At 37.5% G+C, this 18,755-nt stretch overlaps 1 protein-coding gene across 5 annotated transcripts in view; it reads right to left on the bottom strand.

Annotated features, from left to right (window-relative positions):
• Positions 1-3,262: 3,262 nt before the first annotated feature.
• igsf9b (immunoglobulin superfamily member 9B) overlaps positions 3,263-18,755 on the bottom strand; it is an 82,481-nt gene continuing 66,988 nt past the window's right edge. For all 5 annotated transcript variants that reach the window (XR_004223570.1, XM_031905796.1, XM_002937983.5 and 2 more), the window contains 2 exons: positions 7,086-7,192; positions 3,263-4,042 (listed from right to left, as the gene is read on the bottom strand). Coding sequence is in view for 4 of the 5 variants with exons in the window: in XM_031905796.1 (XP_031761656.1) it covers positions 3,828-4,042; positions 7,086-7,192 (322 nt within the window). In the remaining variant the exon portion in view is untranslated. The remainder of the gene's footprint in view (positions 4,043-7,085; positions 7,193-18,755) is intronic.

The following is an 18,755-nucleotide window of genomic DNA, read 5'->3' as shown; positions in this document are numbered from 1 at the left end:
TTAATACACAAACAGGTGTTTCTGTCAGTAAAGGGTTTGGTTGGTTCTATATCAGTATTATTTCCATTTTTTAAGACCACAAACACCCTAATTGGTCATGTATATGGTACTACTATCTTCTGATTTATGTGTGATTCACATAACTTAAAAAGAGTTCTATACACATGCTGATGGTATATATATCCACTTACTTTATTGCAGGGCTCTCCAACTGATGGCCCAAAGGTTGGAAACAATTTCAAAGGAAATAGTATTTCCTTGTTAATATTACTGACCCACACTATAAAAAAAAGCAAACAAAGCAAATATATTCAATTACGAGCCTCAGCAGTTACGGTTTGCATCCTGTGAAAGCCTATACACCAGTGGTCCCCAACCAGTAGCTCGTGAGCAACATGTTGCTCCCCAGCCCCTTGGATGTTGCTCCCTGTGGCCTTAAAGCAGGTGCTTATTTTTGAATTCCTGGCTTGGAGGCAAGTTTTGGTTGCATAAAAACCAGATGTACTGCCAAACAGAGCCTCCTGTAGGCTTTCAGTCCATATAGGAGCTACCAAATAGCCAATCACAGCCCTTATTTGGCACCTACAAGAACATGTTTTATGCTTGTGTTGCTCCCCAAGTCTTTTTACATTTGAATTTGGCTCACAGTAAAAAAGGTTGGGGATCCCTGCTATACACTGATCCAATGGCTCCCAGCACAGCAACAGGCAATGCAAGTAATACTAAGGGGCTGATTTACTAATCCACGAATCCGAATGGGAAAAATTTGGATTGGAAAACTAACATTTTGCGACTTTTTCGTATTTTTTGCGACTTTTTCGTAGCCGTTACGACTTGCGTGAATTGTCGCGACTTTTTCATAGCCAGTACGACTTTCGCGAATTGTCGCGACTTTCGTATTGAGCGCTCGAAAAAGTCGCAAAATACTGATCATTGCGAAAAAAACGCATTCAGACGCTTTTCGGACGTTCGTGGATTAGTAAATGTGCCCCTAAGAGTATTACCATTAATGCATGACTGCTGCTGACTAGTAATACCTAGCACGCATGAAAAAATGGCACATAGCACCACAAGTATAGAGACCACTAAGCATTAAACTGCTTCTTCTGCATTAAAAAAATTTTTTGGGGGCAAAATAATAAAAAATAGAAAAAATTAATTCACTGGTAAACAGTTTCTTCACATTGTCTAAAAGAATCATGCTTTAATTCAACATGCACTTTCAGACATTGGCTTGATTTTATAATTGAAATCTGTTTGTAGACCAAAACAGATTCAATTTTTTTACAGTGTATTAGGTTAATATCATGGGATAACGCAGTATCAATAATAAAATCTATTTCTGACTATAACAAAATTACACTGATTGTACTCATCCACCAAGTCAATGAACCAGGTAGGCCTGTTGCTCATCACCTGACAAAAGGAAGATGCAGCCAGCTAAAAAAGAACTTTCCAGACTAATGCATACTAATAAACCTAAAGCTGGCCATACATGTACCGAAATAATCGTACAAAGCATAGTTTCATATGGTTTTTGTACCATGTGCTCTCCAAATTATTGTCCCGATAATTTTTGTACCATGACGATCGGTTGTTTAGTTGATCAGCTAGGTTAGAAACTACAATGGAACTTTCATACGATTGGTGTTGTGCAAAACGCGTTGATGCGATGAGCTAATAAACAAAAAAACTTTTGTTTTATCTTTATATGCCGTGAGTGCTTTCTATAAATCCACTATATATATATATATATATATATATATATATATATAATTATATATACATACCGCTGTTTTATGTAGTTTGCAACCTTTTTGTTTTGGAGTTCATTATTGCCACTGTTACCCTGTAGGATATACATTTTATCTGTAATTATTAAGTACCAAAGTTCCAAAATTGCTCCTGACCACATTAAACACGAATTATCGTGGTTCTTATTTTTACTGCAATCAATATTCCCAGCACTGGACCACTCTTCTATGACTATTTCATAAAAATACAGTAGTCATGACAAAACTGAAATAAAAATGTTCTGTATGTTTAAATTTGGAAGTAGAAGGTTTGGCTAGAATACAAAACGCAAGCACTATATTTCCACTCCTGAATATATGGTCAGTTCCTAAAAAGGGAATAAAACTAATCATCCATAATATTATTAGATAATGCACCATTCCCCTTACAGAATTATAAAGATGCTTGCAAAATTATCCATACGCTGTAAATTAGACATCCATTGCTAAATTATCAGGTATACTGAAAAGAAAAGCCAGGGGAACTTAAAAAGTTCCAGAAAGCACCATGGAAATGTATTAATTCCAACCCCCGTCTACTTTCCCACATCATGTGAACAGCTTTCCTGAAACTGCAAGTGCTTCTATAAAATACTCAGACAACTAACATGACAGTTGTTGAAGGTAATAAAAAGAAGTCACAGATTGGTGTTTCTGATGTTAAATGACACAGAGAGGCACAAGATTCCTCTTGATTTCATTGGCACAGACATAGGAGTGCAGGGATATTAATCAAGATATCATGTACTCTTTAATATGTTGTTGTTATATTAGCATTAAAGAGTATTTATCTGGATTTGTTCCCTACCAAGGCATGTGGTTATCTCTAGCAGTTGACTAAGGCAACAAGGCATTCAGGAGCTGCACTGTAATGATAGCTACGTAAGTGATGGTGTCTAAGCATTACTTACATGTAAGCACCTTACTACAATAGCAGGGGCAAGGGTGAGTTTAAGTAAGGTGTCATTAATGGGAATGTTGCTTTGTCCTCGTTGGTTAAGGATTATTACAAAAAATAAATCTAAAGCATGAAGTTATTGCTTGCACCGTCCAACACAATCTTAAAGCCTATACTCTCCTTGTTTTACATACATATTTGACAGCAATGACTAAACTTTGCAAAGTAATAATTACAGGGTGAAAACCTGTGGTAACAACCATAATTTAAATGGAAGTTAACATCATTGTCAGTGGTGATTTTACAGGCCATTTAGGAGATTAACGTCCCATGCCTGATTCTATCTGAACTCAGTGTAAAACCTTCTGGTTCTAAATAAAAACAAACATAAAAAATGATGTTACCAAGCTTAGTCAACTTAGCATCTGAAAAAAAAATAATATTTAAATTTGTAATTCTTCCTCTAAGCACAATTCTGGGGCATTATTGATTAGGAATACTCCAACAATGCCAGTGGAACCAGAGACTGCCTACAGATAATATAGGCATATAATTGAATTTTTGTTTTTTCTTTGAACTTATCTTTGTTTTTAGCAGACACAACTGTGTTACAGGTTATATGCTGAATAAATTAAAATGTGCCTCTGTGACAACATAAATATAATATATGAATACATACGCACACTGAAATATTACAATATATGTATGTATGCATATATAAAACATACACAGTGGATGCAAATGGAGATACTGTATGATAGCTCCACATGATCCTTGCTCTTGCCTCTCATGTAAAGGGTATAAACACTATATAAGAAGCTAAGCTGTGAGATACCAGTTTGTTCTCAAAGCTCCCAATCTGTGCTATAGTCACACCATACATAGTGCTGAACTGTGACCAATGAATATATCCTTATATCTACCAGTTTTCAGAGTTTTCAGAGTTAACACTGTACATTGCTCCAAGACGTGAGGCATAAGTTTATCCTCAGCACACACAGAGGTTGGTGAGGTAGGCAATGAACGCACGACTCGCTGCTCACGGTTTTGTGTCAGGTCTTTTCAGAAGAAGGGCAGGGAGTTTCAGCACCAAGAGACAGAAAGGGCCTAAGAACCAGGCCTCTCTCTGGGTATAGTCACAGAAGTGTGGCATGGCCGCTGGAGTCATCAGGCTCGGTGCTGGTCAGAATGGCAGCCCGGTCATCAGACAGTGAACGGTGACATAGCTCATCCCTCAAAGCAGAGAGACGAGATAGTGGGTCCTGTCGTGTGGGACGTTTCTTCCTTCGAACGCAGCGAGTATCCATATACACGGCTTGGGGTAGCTGGTAAACCTGTGAGGTGGATCCATCTGAAATCAGAAAGTGTGATCTACATTATTTTGTGAATTTATTTCACAAGAACATATACTGAAAATTATGTCACAAACAAAAATCTTCCACCTTCACCACTCCCCACCTTCACCACTTCCACCTTCACCACTCCCCACAAGTCTCACCTCTGCTGCTTCCCTTACCTGTTTGTTCCCTTGCAGGTTGCCTCTTACATAGTCATTATGTGACCATTTCAGTACGGGCAATGCTGAAGGGGGCAGGTCTATTTACTTGTTTATTTTGTTGTTGTTTTATTGACTCTATTGGCAGGTGGGTAAGCACTGATTTGTGAGTTTTTCCACTCACAAATGAGTGATGTATATAAATAGATTTTAATGTTTTAATTAACTGCAGGTACAGGATCTGTTATACACAATATTTGGGAACCCTCAGGGGTTTGCTGAATAAAACATATTTCCATAATTTGGACCACATACCTTAAGTCAGGTAAATAGCATTTAAACATTTAAAGAGAAGGAAAGGCTAATAAAGAGTTAATCTCAAGCTGCAGGCATACCTTCAGTTGTCTCAAAAACGCCCTTAAGTCTCCCCATATTTCACCTGTTCAGATGATCAGAAGCCAAACAGGAAGAAAAAACGCAGAGCTGTGTAAAGAAAGTTCCCATAATGCCTCACTCTGCACCGAGACCCAGACCAAGTGAACATGCTCAGTTAGTTAGACTATGAGTCACCTTCCTGCTGATTGGCTCAGATCCACATTCCTAAGGGGGGTGGAGTGAGTTCTTAGCATTCTTGAAGGAGGAGGGAGCAGGAGAGAGGAGACAGCAGAGAGCTGCATGTCTCTGGCACATGAATTACAGACACAGGAAATCTTTTCACAGAGAAGTCAGTGAAGCGTTTCTGTGAGTGCTTATGGCTGTATTTACATAGACCTTTCCGATAAAGCTTACCGTATATACTCGAGTATAAGCCGAGTTTTTCAGCCTCAAAAATGTGCTGAAAAAGTCACCCTCGGCTTATACCCGAGTATATGGATTTGAAGGATTTCAGTATACAACTTAACTGGCTGACATCCACGGACGAACATATGCACACGCGTGCGCTCACTTTGCCGATTGCTGAGGTACCTACAGAACACCCAGAAAACCCGCCGACTCACCTTTGTGGGGTCAGATCGTACACCCTGCCCAGGTAGGACACCCTGTCGCAGGTCGCTGAGGATGCAGTGCCGGGACTCATGGCTGAAGCGCTCCGGCTGCTCTGTTGCTACGGATGCTCTGAAGCGCTCCGGCTGCTCTGTTGCTATGGCAACCAGACGCGCTGCGCCTTGACTTTCACACTGCCTGTGCGTTGGCCATCCACTACTGCGCGTCATGCCGCACTTTGAACTTACGGGGCATGGCTAGTCTGTAGCGTTCTGCCCTATTGCTGAGACAGGCTGGCTGATGTCACCGGCCTCTCGTTTGTCATTGGCCAGCGGGTATTAAAAGTCGGGCAAGGAGCAATGGGGGTTGTAGTTTTAGTTTCGTTCCATGTGTGATCTGGACTACAAGTACCAGAAGACTGTGCGGACTGTGCTATGGCAGCTGTGCTGGAGGAGAATGGCTGTAGCAGGCAGAGCAGCCCCTGGGCTGGGGTAAGTGGCCTCCTTCTGCCCTAACTTGTGGCATATTGCTTTGTGGTGTCTGGCTAGGCTCCTCCTTCTATCAATATCTACCTATATATGCACGCACGTGCGTGCATTTTGTGTGCCCACATGGCTAGTGTTTCTAGAGCACCCTGGCTTGGATAAGTGCATGAAGGCAATAATGATGTGAATAACATGGCTCAAAGCTACTGTGGGTGTTGCTCATGTAGAGCGCACACAGCAGGATGGCAAGTACTTGATACTTAGTATGGCAGCTTCCTTAGCCTTCCCAAACTTGCCTGACAGCTAAAAAAAAAACAAAAAAACTTAGCAGTAGCTGCTGCATTTCCCACCCTAGGCTTATACTCAAATCAATACGTTTTTCCAGTTTTCTTAGGTAAAATTAGGTACCTCGGCTTATATTCGGATCGGCTTATACTCGAGTATATACGGTACTTAGTTTTTACCTTTCTTTCTCCTTTAATAAACCCAATAGGACTGTTTTGCCACCAATATGGATTCAAGTACAAGGTATTGTTTTATTATTAAGAAAAATGAAATAATTTTAAAAAATTTGAATTATTTGCTTATAATGGAGTTTATTGGCCTTCCTGTAATGTGGAGCTTTCTCCATAATGGGTTTCCAGTTAAGGGACTCCATACCATATTTTATATGCTATATGTTTATTGCTTTTAATTCACGTTAGGGTGACAATAGCAACCTTATTACTCATTAAGGATTTGTGGTTTAAGTACCGAGAAGAATTTATCTTGGACTACTTTTTAATTTTTCCACAGTCAATCTGATTGTGCCATTTTATACCTCCAATAATGCATCCTGTTCATTATCTTGCCCCCTGGGCTATCCTCATTGAGTTTCTGTCATTTTGTGTGAATTTGTGCAACACCACGGATTCATCTGCTCACAATTTTTGATAATCGGACCCTATAGTCTAAAAGTATGTTTGAAAAATGTGTATTTCATTTTATTTTTTACATTTTAAAACTTTCATTGAAGATTTCTCAAAAATATACGGAGATACTGGTTTGTTGGAAAACATATTTAACAACATGGTTTTACTAAATAAATTAATGTGCTATTGTTTATGTTAAATGAAAAATGCTTGGAAATATATGTTTTTTTAGCATTCCTTCCCCAAACCTTGCAAGTAATTTGACCTATGCTTCTAGGGAGAATTGGTTTCAAATTGTTCAGGTTAGTTGAATTGGGCTGGTGCATCTTACTTTTAAAGCAGTGTTGCAGATTGTAATTTGGGCTGAGATCAAGACTTGGGGCTGGATAGGACATTCTCCATTTTGTTCTTAAGCTGCCTTAATATTACTTTTGGTAAATACTCCCTATTAACCAGTTATTTGAAAAGCTTGGTTGAATTACATTGTGTATTCCCTAATTATAGATTTTAAAAACTTACCAGAGTGCTTCCTGGACTTTGATCTGCCCTTGGTGGATTTTTTGGGCTTGAGAACACGCTGATCTATCACAACTTCTGACCTCTCAGGTACAGCAGCAATCCCAACCCTGAGCAGGAGAGGAAAAGAGAATTAGGAATGCAATACATTCAGCAAGGAACACCAATTTAGCACAATGAAATAATAATGCAATGAAACCATGGACCATATACACATTGTAAAGCAATGTTTTTTAGAAAATGCCATTTTAATAACACCGTACACTCAGCTCCTTTTAAAAATGTAACAATATTAATCATTCCTCACTGGGCTACACAGGGATGTTTTTAGCAAAAGCTGATACAGAATATTTCAGACATTTTGTTGAAAAAATGCAGCCATTTTTGAAGTGCTGCAAGTAGATTCTGCAACATTAAAAAGAAAGAATAAGGGGTAACAAATGAAAACTTGTATGCAGATAGTATAAATGTTAATGCAACTCTAGAATGTTGTATAGTTTTGATTATTATGACATATGTTATGATTATTGTGGCATATATTTTTTGTAGAGTTTGAAAAATGCAAAGTTCCTCATAAGGTCTGAAAAAGCACATTACAAAAAGGCTAAAATTGTTTAAATTGTAAAGTGCCAAAATAAAATATAAGTCAAAAGTGTTATAGTTAAAATAATCAAAAAGACATAGGGCTCTTTATATGGAGGGGTGTGCATGGAGCAAAAAATGGCCATTGGTGTGTACATCTTGCCCACAATGCACTTTGCTTCAATTAGCACTGCTGACAATTGCAAATATTTATGCCTCTGTAGATGGGCGAACAGATTTGTGCCTCACAGCAAAAGGGACAAAATCAGGTGCCCGCTGTGCAAGGGTGGCATGTGGGTGGCCCAATTGACCGCCCACAACAAACCACTCATTAGGCTCTACAACAAGCCCTTTACTTACAAACTACCTAAGGCACATCACTTGCACAGAAGATTGCTATGCTCTGGGGCCTGCACTGAATGTGCTTTCAAAGAAGCAAGACTGTAGATAGTACCAGAGCTCTTTGGTTTTAATAGGTAAAAATTTGCACCCAGAACATACATTATGCTTGCACGCTGCATTAATTAATGAACACTTACAATTGCATTAAAATGTACAAATATTTATTTAAAAACTGTAATACAAGCCCTACATTTTGAAAGTGCTGAATCCACGCATTCTCTGGCAACAACTCCATGAACAACTTATTAAAGAATACAAAAATAGAATAGGATTTCTAATTGATATCAGTGATGCACATACATCTCATATTTAAGCAAGTGTAAGTCTAAGGGGCCAATTCATTAAAACACAAGTTCGAATCCCGAATGGGAAAAATTTGGATTGGACACGATCATTTCTGAAAATCGCAAATATAGCGAAAATGCTTACGAAAAAATCGTCACGATAGTCACGATAATATCGTATTGCCGATCCGAAAGTCAGGAACGATTGTAAACAGCGGCAGAACCTTTCCGAATTTTTCACGCCGGCGTACGGAAGAGACGCGCGGGCGTATGAAAAATTCACACAAGCGCATAAAAAACGGTGAAAATATGCTCGGAGCGTTCGAATGCACGCTCCGAGCGTTCGTGTCTTAATAAATCTCCCCCTAAGGGGGGCATTTACTATTGTTCATATTATTTTGTTTCTTCTTCATGATTTGAATATTTTTCACGAATATTTTTTTGCAATATATGATGCAACAAAACTGCAACAGATCCCAAAGTAAAAACACGCTATCTAAAAGCTGTCAAGGTCATGTAGAAGTCAGCGGCAGCTGTCCTTTTTCCATTGCCTAATTTTTATTTGCTTTGTGGGTTTAGTGGTTTTTGTGATGATTTTATTTGTGTGACCAAATGAAAACTTTGCATTTTTCCTCGTTTTTCTTTTTAAAGGCTGTTTTCATAAATCTCTTGGCATTTGTATTTTTAGAGAAAAAGAGTTTTTCCGTGGCTTCAAAAACCACAAAAATAAGAATGTTGATAAATGGCCCTCCCCCTAGTCATATTACTCAAAAGGCACAATCACATGGTGACTATTTTCCAGACACAGCAAAGATATAATGACCTACTTTATGCAGGAAAGCATGACTTTCAGTACATTCCTGCAGATGTTACGATTTTAAGATCCTTAAAAAAGGTGGTTCCCAAAACCCTATACATGCTGTTCAGTGGATACCTAATACTGTTAATAAATCAAGTACTTTACAACATTTTAATCAATGACCTACTTTTATGAAGATGGATTTAGTTCCTTATTGTAAACAGTATTGCTTTATGACTGAGATTCTAGATAAAATAAACTATAAGGCCAACAGGCACCCTTCTAATTTGAAGAATTGGCTCTTTAGGTAATACAAAAAAAAAGCAATAGACACAGGTGTGTAACTAAGCGTACAGCCATCTCCAATAACATTGGCAAGAGAATGTTTCTTACTAAAGAGAATACAATGCCACCATTTCTCTCTGCTGGAGCTGCCCATCATCTGTCAGTGAACTGATTGGTAATAGAATAACTCAATGAGCAACAACAACAGCAACAACAGCAGTAATGGGCCACACAGAAAGGTACTGCAAAAACTATAATGCACAAAAATCTTGTCCTCAAATGTAGACACTCACTGCAGAGTTCCAAGCAACTCAGCGTGTAAATTATTCATTGGTAGCGTGACAACATGGATTTTCCTGGGCATGCAAACATATGCAAGCCTAACAACAGTCACTGGCTGGGGGAATAAAGGTTGTCATGATTGGACACAGAGGAAACATTGGGCTGATGAATTGTGCTTTACAGTCTGGCTACTGAATGATAAGTCTGGGTTTGGAGGATCCATGTGTGAATGCTTAATCTTTGTGAATCTTTGGTGAAGAAGAAGTGCAGAGAGCAAAGTTTGGTAAAACCCAATAATGGTGTTCGGTTTTGTTTTTCCATCTTTGTGTAAACAGTTTAAGCACTATAATTTCTTACAACGTAAAATCCATACAGAAGTGGTTTGCTGACATCAGATAAAAGAACTTGACCCCTACAGAATAGCTTGGAACTGCCAATAAGACCTGCCCAACAGTAGTGCACAACTAATGCTTTATTAGCAAATACAGGTATGGGATCCCTTATCTAGAGACCTGTTATCCAGAAAGTTCCGAAGTACGCAAAGGCCATCTCCCATAGACTCCATTATAAGCCAATAATTCTAATTTTTAAAAATTATTTTCTTTTTCTCTGTAATAATAAAACAGTACCTTGTACTTGTTCCCAACTGTGATATAATTAATGCTTTGTGGAGCCAAAACAAGCCTAATGGGTTTATTCAATATTTAAATGATTTTTAGCAGACTTAAGTTATGGAGATCTAAATTACTGAAAGATCCCTTATCCGGAAAACCCCAGGTCTCCGAGCATTCTGGATAACAGGTACCATACCTGTACCACTATCGGTGTTTTGACATCTAGTGCAAAGCCTTCCCAGAACCAAAGAGACTGTTATAGAGCACAAACTTCAAATTAACTTTATAAACCCTTAGTTTCATAATGACATCTTGGACAGGGAAGTCCAATGTTAATTTTGGACATATATTTCATTAGTTTTAAAAATAGGTATGATTAAAAAAATTAATTCAAGAAGGATGACTTGCATCTCATGTTTCATGGCACAATATAAGTGCATTTACTGACCAAAGAGGTATTTGCATGATAAGTACTAAAGGGTAAAAAGTAGCACAACTTACTATACTATACTATGGGGAGGTAATACACATTTCACTAAATAGGTTTCTCTGAAAAACAAATACAGTAGTTCTTGAAAGTTTGTGAAACCTTTGTGAAAAATGTCTATATTTTTATATGAATGTGATCTAAAACATCATCTGGTTTTCCAAAGTCCTAAAAACAGATGAAGAAAACCTAGTGAAATAAATAAAGCAACAATTATGATATTTTACCATGTATTTATTAAAAATATGATCTGATAACATATCTGCATGTAGCAAAAGTAAGTAAACTGTGCTCTCAGTGTTTGGTGTGACCCCCTTGTGCAGCAATAACTGCAACTAAACGTTTGTAGTAACTGTTGATCAGTCCTGCACATGGACTTGTGAGGTCCTCAGACACCTCCTTTGTTTGAGCCATGATACATATTCACAAATGTGTTGTATGTGTGATCAGGATTTGCTGGATACACCTGATTGTAGTTCCATTGACTGAAAACATCAGACTCTGACTTCAACTTCAAATTATATAATAATCCTAAGGATTCACTAATTTTTGCCACACACAGATTTGTTATTGGATCAATTCATTTTTAATTATATAATCATTTTTGTTTCATTTGTTTAACAAGGTTTTCTTCATCTACTTTTAAAATATAGAACATTTTAAAGGGTTCACAAACCACAGTACCTAGTGATTACTCTCACATAATGTGAAAATACACATTTTTTTATCTGAAACTTGGTGACCAGATATGAATAGATATGAATGGTGGAACGGAAGTATAAGCTCTTTTGAAGAACTGTTTGTGTTTCAATAAATATTCATTTAACCATATTGTCCTAGAATATTTTGCAGTGGTATCTGATGATAGCATAATTATATTCCTATTAAGTATGAGTTGCATATTATTTTTTTGTCTAAGGATACAGGGTGAAAGTAAAATTCTTTCAAATATTCTTTTTAATTGTAGGTGATGTCTCTAAAATTTAGAGACAAAGAAAGGGACATTTTTTTTCTATAGCAGAACACTTCCATCTGTGAGAATTGAGCATTGAGATAAATCTGGCAATACACTCGTAGATGTAAGCTGCCAATTTAGCCCCTTTAGACACATCAGCAGCCAGTGTATGGACTCTCCCTCATAGATAGCTGGAAAAACATCAGCCAGACTGGCCCAACAGACAGGGAGCGTATCTGTGGTCCTCTCCCAACAAGCGTCCATAGGCCAAAAAAGTGGACCAGCTCGATTTGGCCCAGAATGTAGATGGCCAAATCAGGCAAAGATCCACTCATTTGCCAGACAAGTGGATCTCAATGTGTATAGCAATCTTAACCCTCATTTGGATCCCTCTGCTGGAATTATTCATATTCCTGTTCAGAGCATTCTCTGTTATAGCTCTGAGCACTTTAGTCTATCTCATTTAACTGTTCATTACTTGACAATTAGTAGGTGGTGTTTTCCCACAAAATGTGTAGAATATTAGCAACTCTGACAATCATTTATTAGCTTTGATCAGTCTAATATGGTAGACTAATGAAAATAAGGTTTACAGATCACTTAAAAATTCAGGTACACCACTAATAAATGCATGTTGTAGGGCTTAACTGGGTGCATTTAAAGGAGAAGGAAAGGCTAAGTCACTTGGGGGTGGCAAAATATTAGGCACCCCCAAGTGACTTAAATCACTTACCTGTAGTGAGCGTTTCCTTCTTCCTGTTTCACGCGCTTGCGCATGTGCAGTAGAGTGACAGGCCGAACTTTAACAAGAAAGTCAAAGAAAGTTTCACTCTACTGCACATGCGCCGGCCCAGGGATTTCACCAGCAGAAGAAAGAGGAGGAAGGAAGCACTCGCTCAAGGTACCCCGGCTGGTGCAGTTTTCTCCTAACAGGGGGACCAGCGATTTAAGTTACTTGGGGGTGCCTAACATTTTGGCACCCCCAAGTGACTTAGCCTTTCCTTCTTCTTTAAATTAAATATTATGATCAGTGCAGCCCTTCTAGCTTGATTGTCTAGCTCCCTGAATCTCCAAGTAATATAATAACCTTTTTAATGAAAACAATCCCTTATTGGTTGCAACACTAGTATTTTTTTCACCTTACAGACAAACTTTACAGAGGGCTGGTAATTTACTCATTTTATAGCAACATGCTTCCATACTTCTACTTTAAGGTTCCTAGGCTGGGAGGACATCCTGTGTGGGGGACTAGCAGTTGTTGGTGCATGGGCCCACACAGAACTAGATATGGGCTAAATAACCTATATATTGTTTTTTACGTTCATGGATTAATTGCAGGCTAAAGATCACTCTGGGTAATGTTATAAAAGACCAAAGTTTTGTCCAGGACTAGTAACTTATAACAAACAGCTGACCAGGGCCACCTGATGAATGGGTAGATGTGTTGCAAACTTTATGTACTTTATGAGTATTAGCCTATATTAATTGTTGTGGAGAATGATGACCTTTGTAAATACAATTTTAAAATTATGCTAGAGAGAATAACAACAATATATGAATTATATGATTGTTTTTCCTCTCCATAAACAATGCAGTCTGTAGAAATTAAGGTCCCATGTATAAAGGTTATAAATTAAAAGGTACTACCATATCCATGTTATTTTCAAATTGCAGTAACTGCATAGTATAGTGTTTTATCTTTTTAACACTCCCTTTATAGCCCCATCATTATCATCACAATGGACTAGTTGTCACCATATGTATATCTCCACCCATTTCAAAATAGATTATCAAGAGTGAGTGTATCAAGAGTACTATATTTTAAGACCAGATTCAACTGCATAAAGTTAGAGCAGGGATCCCCAAACTTTCTTACTCATGAGCCACAGTCAAATGTAAAAAGACTTGGAGAGCAACAGCAGCATAATAAAAGTTCATAGAGGTGCCAAATAAGGGCTAAGATTGGCTATTAGGTAGCACTGCCAGCTACCTACCAGCTTACAGAAGGCTTTATTTGGTAGTAAATCTTGTTTTTATTCAACCAAAACTTGCCACTAAGTCAGGAATTCAAAAATAACTACCTGGGTGGGGGCACTGAGAGCAACATCCATGGGGTTAGTGAGCAACATGTTGCTCACGAGCCACTGGTTAGGGATCACTGAGTTAAAGACTTTCCTGTGTTCATTTCATGGTCTCCTTCTCTATTATGTTTGATTACATTACTAAAAGACTTTAACTGTGCTTCTCTTAACTTCAAAGAGTGCCTGGGAGTTTCTTCATCAGCTACTGTGTGATACCCAGCATACTACTATAGTTATCAAAAGATGCTGACTAAGGGCTGTGACACAAAGGGAATTAGTCGCCCAAGACAAAACTTCCTTGTTGCGGGCAACTAATCTCCCCGAAATGCCATCCCACCGGCGAAAATGTATATCGCCGGTGGGATGGCACACACCGTTTCCTCTCATGGCAACTTCCGCAAGGCAACCAAACTATGAGGGTCTAAAAATATATTGCATAAAACGGCTCATATGTGAAACCCTGTTTCATCTAAATAAACCATTTTTATAAAAATATACTTTTTTATTATATATGTGCCATTAAACCTAAATAAAAAAATTGGCATTTTATAAATGAAGGGCCGCCTCCTGGGATCATACGATTCAGGGTGCACACAAACAAATCAATGCACACATAAGTTCTGTCTTTTACACTCTTTCTGTTACAGTTAGAGCTGCACTTTTTCTGGTTAGGTGATCTCTGAGGGAGCACACAGCTTATCACAAAAAAGGGGTATTGTGCTCCCTCAAGAGAAAAGATGGAAAAGTGCAATACTCCAGTTTGGTAAGATACTTTAATAGGTCACTTAGCATGATATAAACTATCTGTTGGAGTATTCATTCTGGGGGTGTAGTTTTCCTTTAAACAGTGGTACATTTTCTATAAATGCACCCATCACTCTTAAGTTAATCATGTCTTTATCAATGTATTGTGCCTCTGATAGCTTTAGCCACCCAGCTGAAATATAAGGCGCTGCTGGCTAATTAAAGACAATGATAGTTACATATTGCTTAATCGACCCTTTTCCAATTTCCTAAAAGTAGAAATGATTTTAGACAGTTGGCACAATCTGTGCTCTATGTTGCACTTCGATTAGAGGTTACAATTACTTTAAATTATACCTTATTCCTGTCTTAAAGGAGAGCTCAACTAGGGCAGAAATGTTGTACATTATGTTTTGGGCTTCTGTACCAGCCTAAGTCAGCCACAGCCTTTTAGCAGGGAAGATCTGTGCCTCCAATGATGACCCCAGTAGTTCCCCATCTTCTTTTCTGCTGATTTACTGCACATGCTCTGTGCTGCTTTCAGTTACCTGAGCTTAGGGACTGATGCACAATATACTGTGTATATAGAATATAAATCACATAAATAAGTCACAATATAAGGCTTATTAGAAAATAATTTAAAGTCTCATTACATGACAGTTCAGAAATCAGTGCCATTAGTATCAGAAATGAATAAGCTGTTCTGTAGCATCAGCTTCTATGACAGGCCAACCTTATTTTCTTTAAAATTTGAGACGACCCCTAAGCTTAGCTTCTCAGCAGCTGCTCATAGCACACTGAGCATGAGTATCACTGACACTTCTAACAAAATCCAAGATGGGGAGCTCCTGTGACAACTTTGAATGCTTGGATCATTACTACTATAGGGATGCTATTAAGTTAAGTATATACAATATGATATTTCTAGTCATATTCATTTATAGGGTTTAGTTCTCTGGGTATTATGACTGCTGCTAAAAATCAGGATGAAAACCATTAGTAGTCAGAGGTCTATTCATCAGTCACTTATTCCCATATCTGTCTATGAAAAATAAACTGCCTAACTCAGATGCCGCAGTCATTGGCAGACAGGGGCATTTTGACCACCATTGTTTTTGGCCTGTTTGCAATAGTGGACAAAATGCCCTGTGCGTCAAAGCCCATATTGCTCTAGACTAGAGGCAGGGCAGGGCCATAACTAGTGTTATAATGAGGACAGCATTAGCCGTAGGGTCTTGTTATCTAAAACTGCATACTGTTGCACTTATGCTTCTTTATTTTTACATCATTTAAGGTAACAAATGTGTGGCCCACACTAAATGAATCATGAGGAAATGCAAAAAAGAAGATACATTCTAATGAATAATAGTGTAGTTCCTCAACAGGATTTTGTTGCATTTGGAAGAAAAAAAGCTATTATAAATACTCATTGATCATAGTAGTTTTAGTCCAGTGACTTTGAATAAAGTTTGTTTAAAGGGGTATATTTATAATATAGTTATGTGTTTTATATTACATGTAAGTTTTCAAATTCTTTTACCATACTTTCCTGAAATAGGCTGTGGGACATAAAAGGCAAGACCTGAGCCTTGTTATAACATCAGACAAATGGAACCTGGGTATCCATTAAACATAACAGCAAAAACATACATTTTATCATATCCAGACAAACAAAGAATCATAGGTAAATTATAAAGAAAGGGATGACTAAAATCAATCTTTTGATATATACATACTTTATATACATATTATGGTAAAAAAGGAACTTGCAGCTTTTTTCCTTTTTTTTAAATCCATGCCTAGAATTGAAAATGTCCTCTGGAGTGCCCCTGACAGCTAATGCAGAGCAATTATATCTGAAACAAGATCATCACTTGTTTTTAGTTTAAAAGGGAACTATCATGAAAATACAAAATATAAGTTTGCTGTCATGGAAATAAGAGACTTTATATATACTATCAATTGAAAAATGTTTTTCTGCAGCAATCAAGATTCTATCCCCTTTCAGAATTTCATTTTACCTGCAGCCTTAATGCAACCATGAATAAACTGTATGGGGGATTGTAAGGGGGATTGTGAAGAGTCACTTCATTATTTCAGAAGCAGATTATTTAGTGTATTGTATTAAGAATCTTTATGTCCATGATATTAAACATTTTAAAGGGAAAAGCTGGTTTTGAGCCAAAATTTGTTAAAGAGGCCCACCCAACACAGAAACCTGTTATACCTATCACTTTAATCTGTTCAAAGAGTATGAATAAATAGCATTTTATGTGCTGAAATCCAATTGAAAAAAGTTCTTCTCTTTCTGCATCATGTGAAATCCTGGCAGGGGAGGAGAGACTAAAACATTGATATTACAATTTTTCCATAGCTTACAGGAAGCATGCAGGAACTACATAACCCACAATACATTGCACTGTGATGTTCCTTTCCTTATTCACGTCAAGTGTGCAGGGAATTGTGGGATTTAGAAGATACAAGTTGAAGGCAGGCTGAGGACAGTCAGCTACTGTTACATTTTTTATTTTTTTTTGAGTCCTGAAGTAGTCAGTCAGATCAGCAGCAGAACCGAGGGCTAGTAACTGTTCCAAACCATATTTTTACACTAAATATCATGAAAAGGTTGCAGATTTTTAATTGATATATATTGCAAAGATTCTTGACATTATGTTTATTTTTCAAAAAGCTCAAGTTGAGTTTCCCTTTAATGTTTTCATAATAGTTCCTTTTTAATTTTACTTATCTTTCTAGTTAGGGCCTTTTCCATTTATTATCCAGTCTGTAATTCTAAACCCTACCAGGTTTGAGTGCAATGTAGTGTTACAGAAAAAAATATACGTCATAAAAGATTAAAAAGTAAGTAAGTAATATAAAGGCACATTTCCTATTGCTCGAGCCTCTGGACTCAAGCAATTAGTTAGAGAAACCATGTGTGAGTTCCTGACCTCACTCGTGATTTCTGTAATCAATTACTTTTGCTTGCTGCTGACCAGCAGCAAGCACAAGTAATTATTACAGACCACAGAAAATGAGGTCAGGAACTCGCGCACAATTTCTATAACCAATTACTCAATCAATAGTAAATTTACCCCACAGAGTATACTTTCACTTTTTCTGTGTTAGGTAAAACATATCTGCATACCTTATCTGGCAAACAGATCCTTATTTGTATATTAGTGTTTATGACAAGTTGTAACTATTATTTTGTTCATTTTCAAAGCAACCAGTTAAATGATAACCCCGGATCCCAGTGAAACAAAACTCCAGCGCCAGATTTACATAAAATTGGCAGAATGCTTGCTTAGTTTTAACAAGCAACGTCTATTAAATCTCAGAAAGTTCTAAAAAAAAAAAAAAAAAGTAAAATAAATAAAAAAAATATAAACATGGACGACAAAAAAGACGAACATACAAAGTAAGAGTGAAACCTAGTGTGAAGAGGAAATGTTGCTTTTAAGGGATTAGCAAATACAAGACTGCCGGGTAGCTGCCTGCAGGAGGGTATCACCATAGAAGGAAGGGAGGAAGACGAAGGATATAGGTTGCTACAGTCACAGTATTAGAACAAAGCTTTTTTTCATGCATAGGAGTTGCACTGGTCTCCTTTAAAGGGGAACCTTGCGCCCTCACAGAAGTCCAACAATAAGGAGCCCTTGGTGAAGAGCCTCTAGCAGCATGCTAACAACTTTCCATGCAAAAGAGAATTGGCAACAAAATAATGTAAGTGATACAGTTAATGCATAGCCCTTTCAAAGCTAACTTGAAGATTATTGTGTATTGAAGAATGATTCATTTATGCAACACAAAAGACCACAGACAGACATCATGGCTGCATAAAGTATTCTAATAAGAATGATGTTGTGTATCTGATAATAATATCAGTATCATGTGCTATAAACACTAAATCAATAGGCAGCAGCTTCATTACTTCATTTAATGAATGAAGGCCTTACATTTTAAGTTGTTCATATTTTGAGACCATGATGGGCATAGCAGACTTTTAATCCCTTGAGCGCTGCATTGCAGAATTGCTGGTTATTTTATTTTCTATAATATACATATCTAAGGAGAGCCAATTGAATACGAAATCAATGAGTAAGAAATTATACCAGCCAATATATTTATGCATAAAACTCAACCTATGTCTGGAGTTTG

The sequence above is a fragment of the Xenopus tropicalis genome, chromosome 7, assembly GCF_000004195.4.
Source record: "Xenopus tropicalis strain Nigerian chromosome 7, UCB_Xtro_10.0, whole genome shotgun sequence".
NCBI lineage: Eukaryota > Metazoa > Chordata > Amphibia > Anura > Pipidae > Xenopus > Xenopus tropicalis.
The sequence above is the reverse complement of the archived record's forward strand: the minus strand, read 5'-3'. Positions and strand labels throughout refer to the sequence as shown.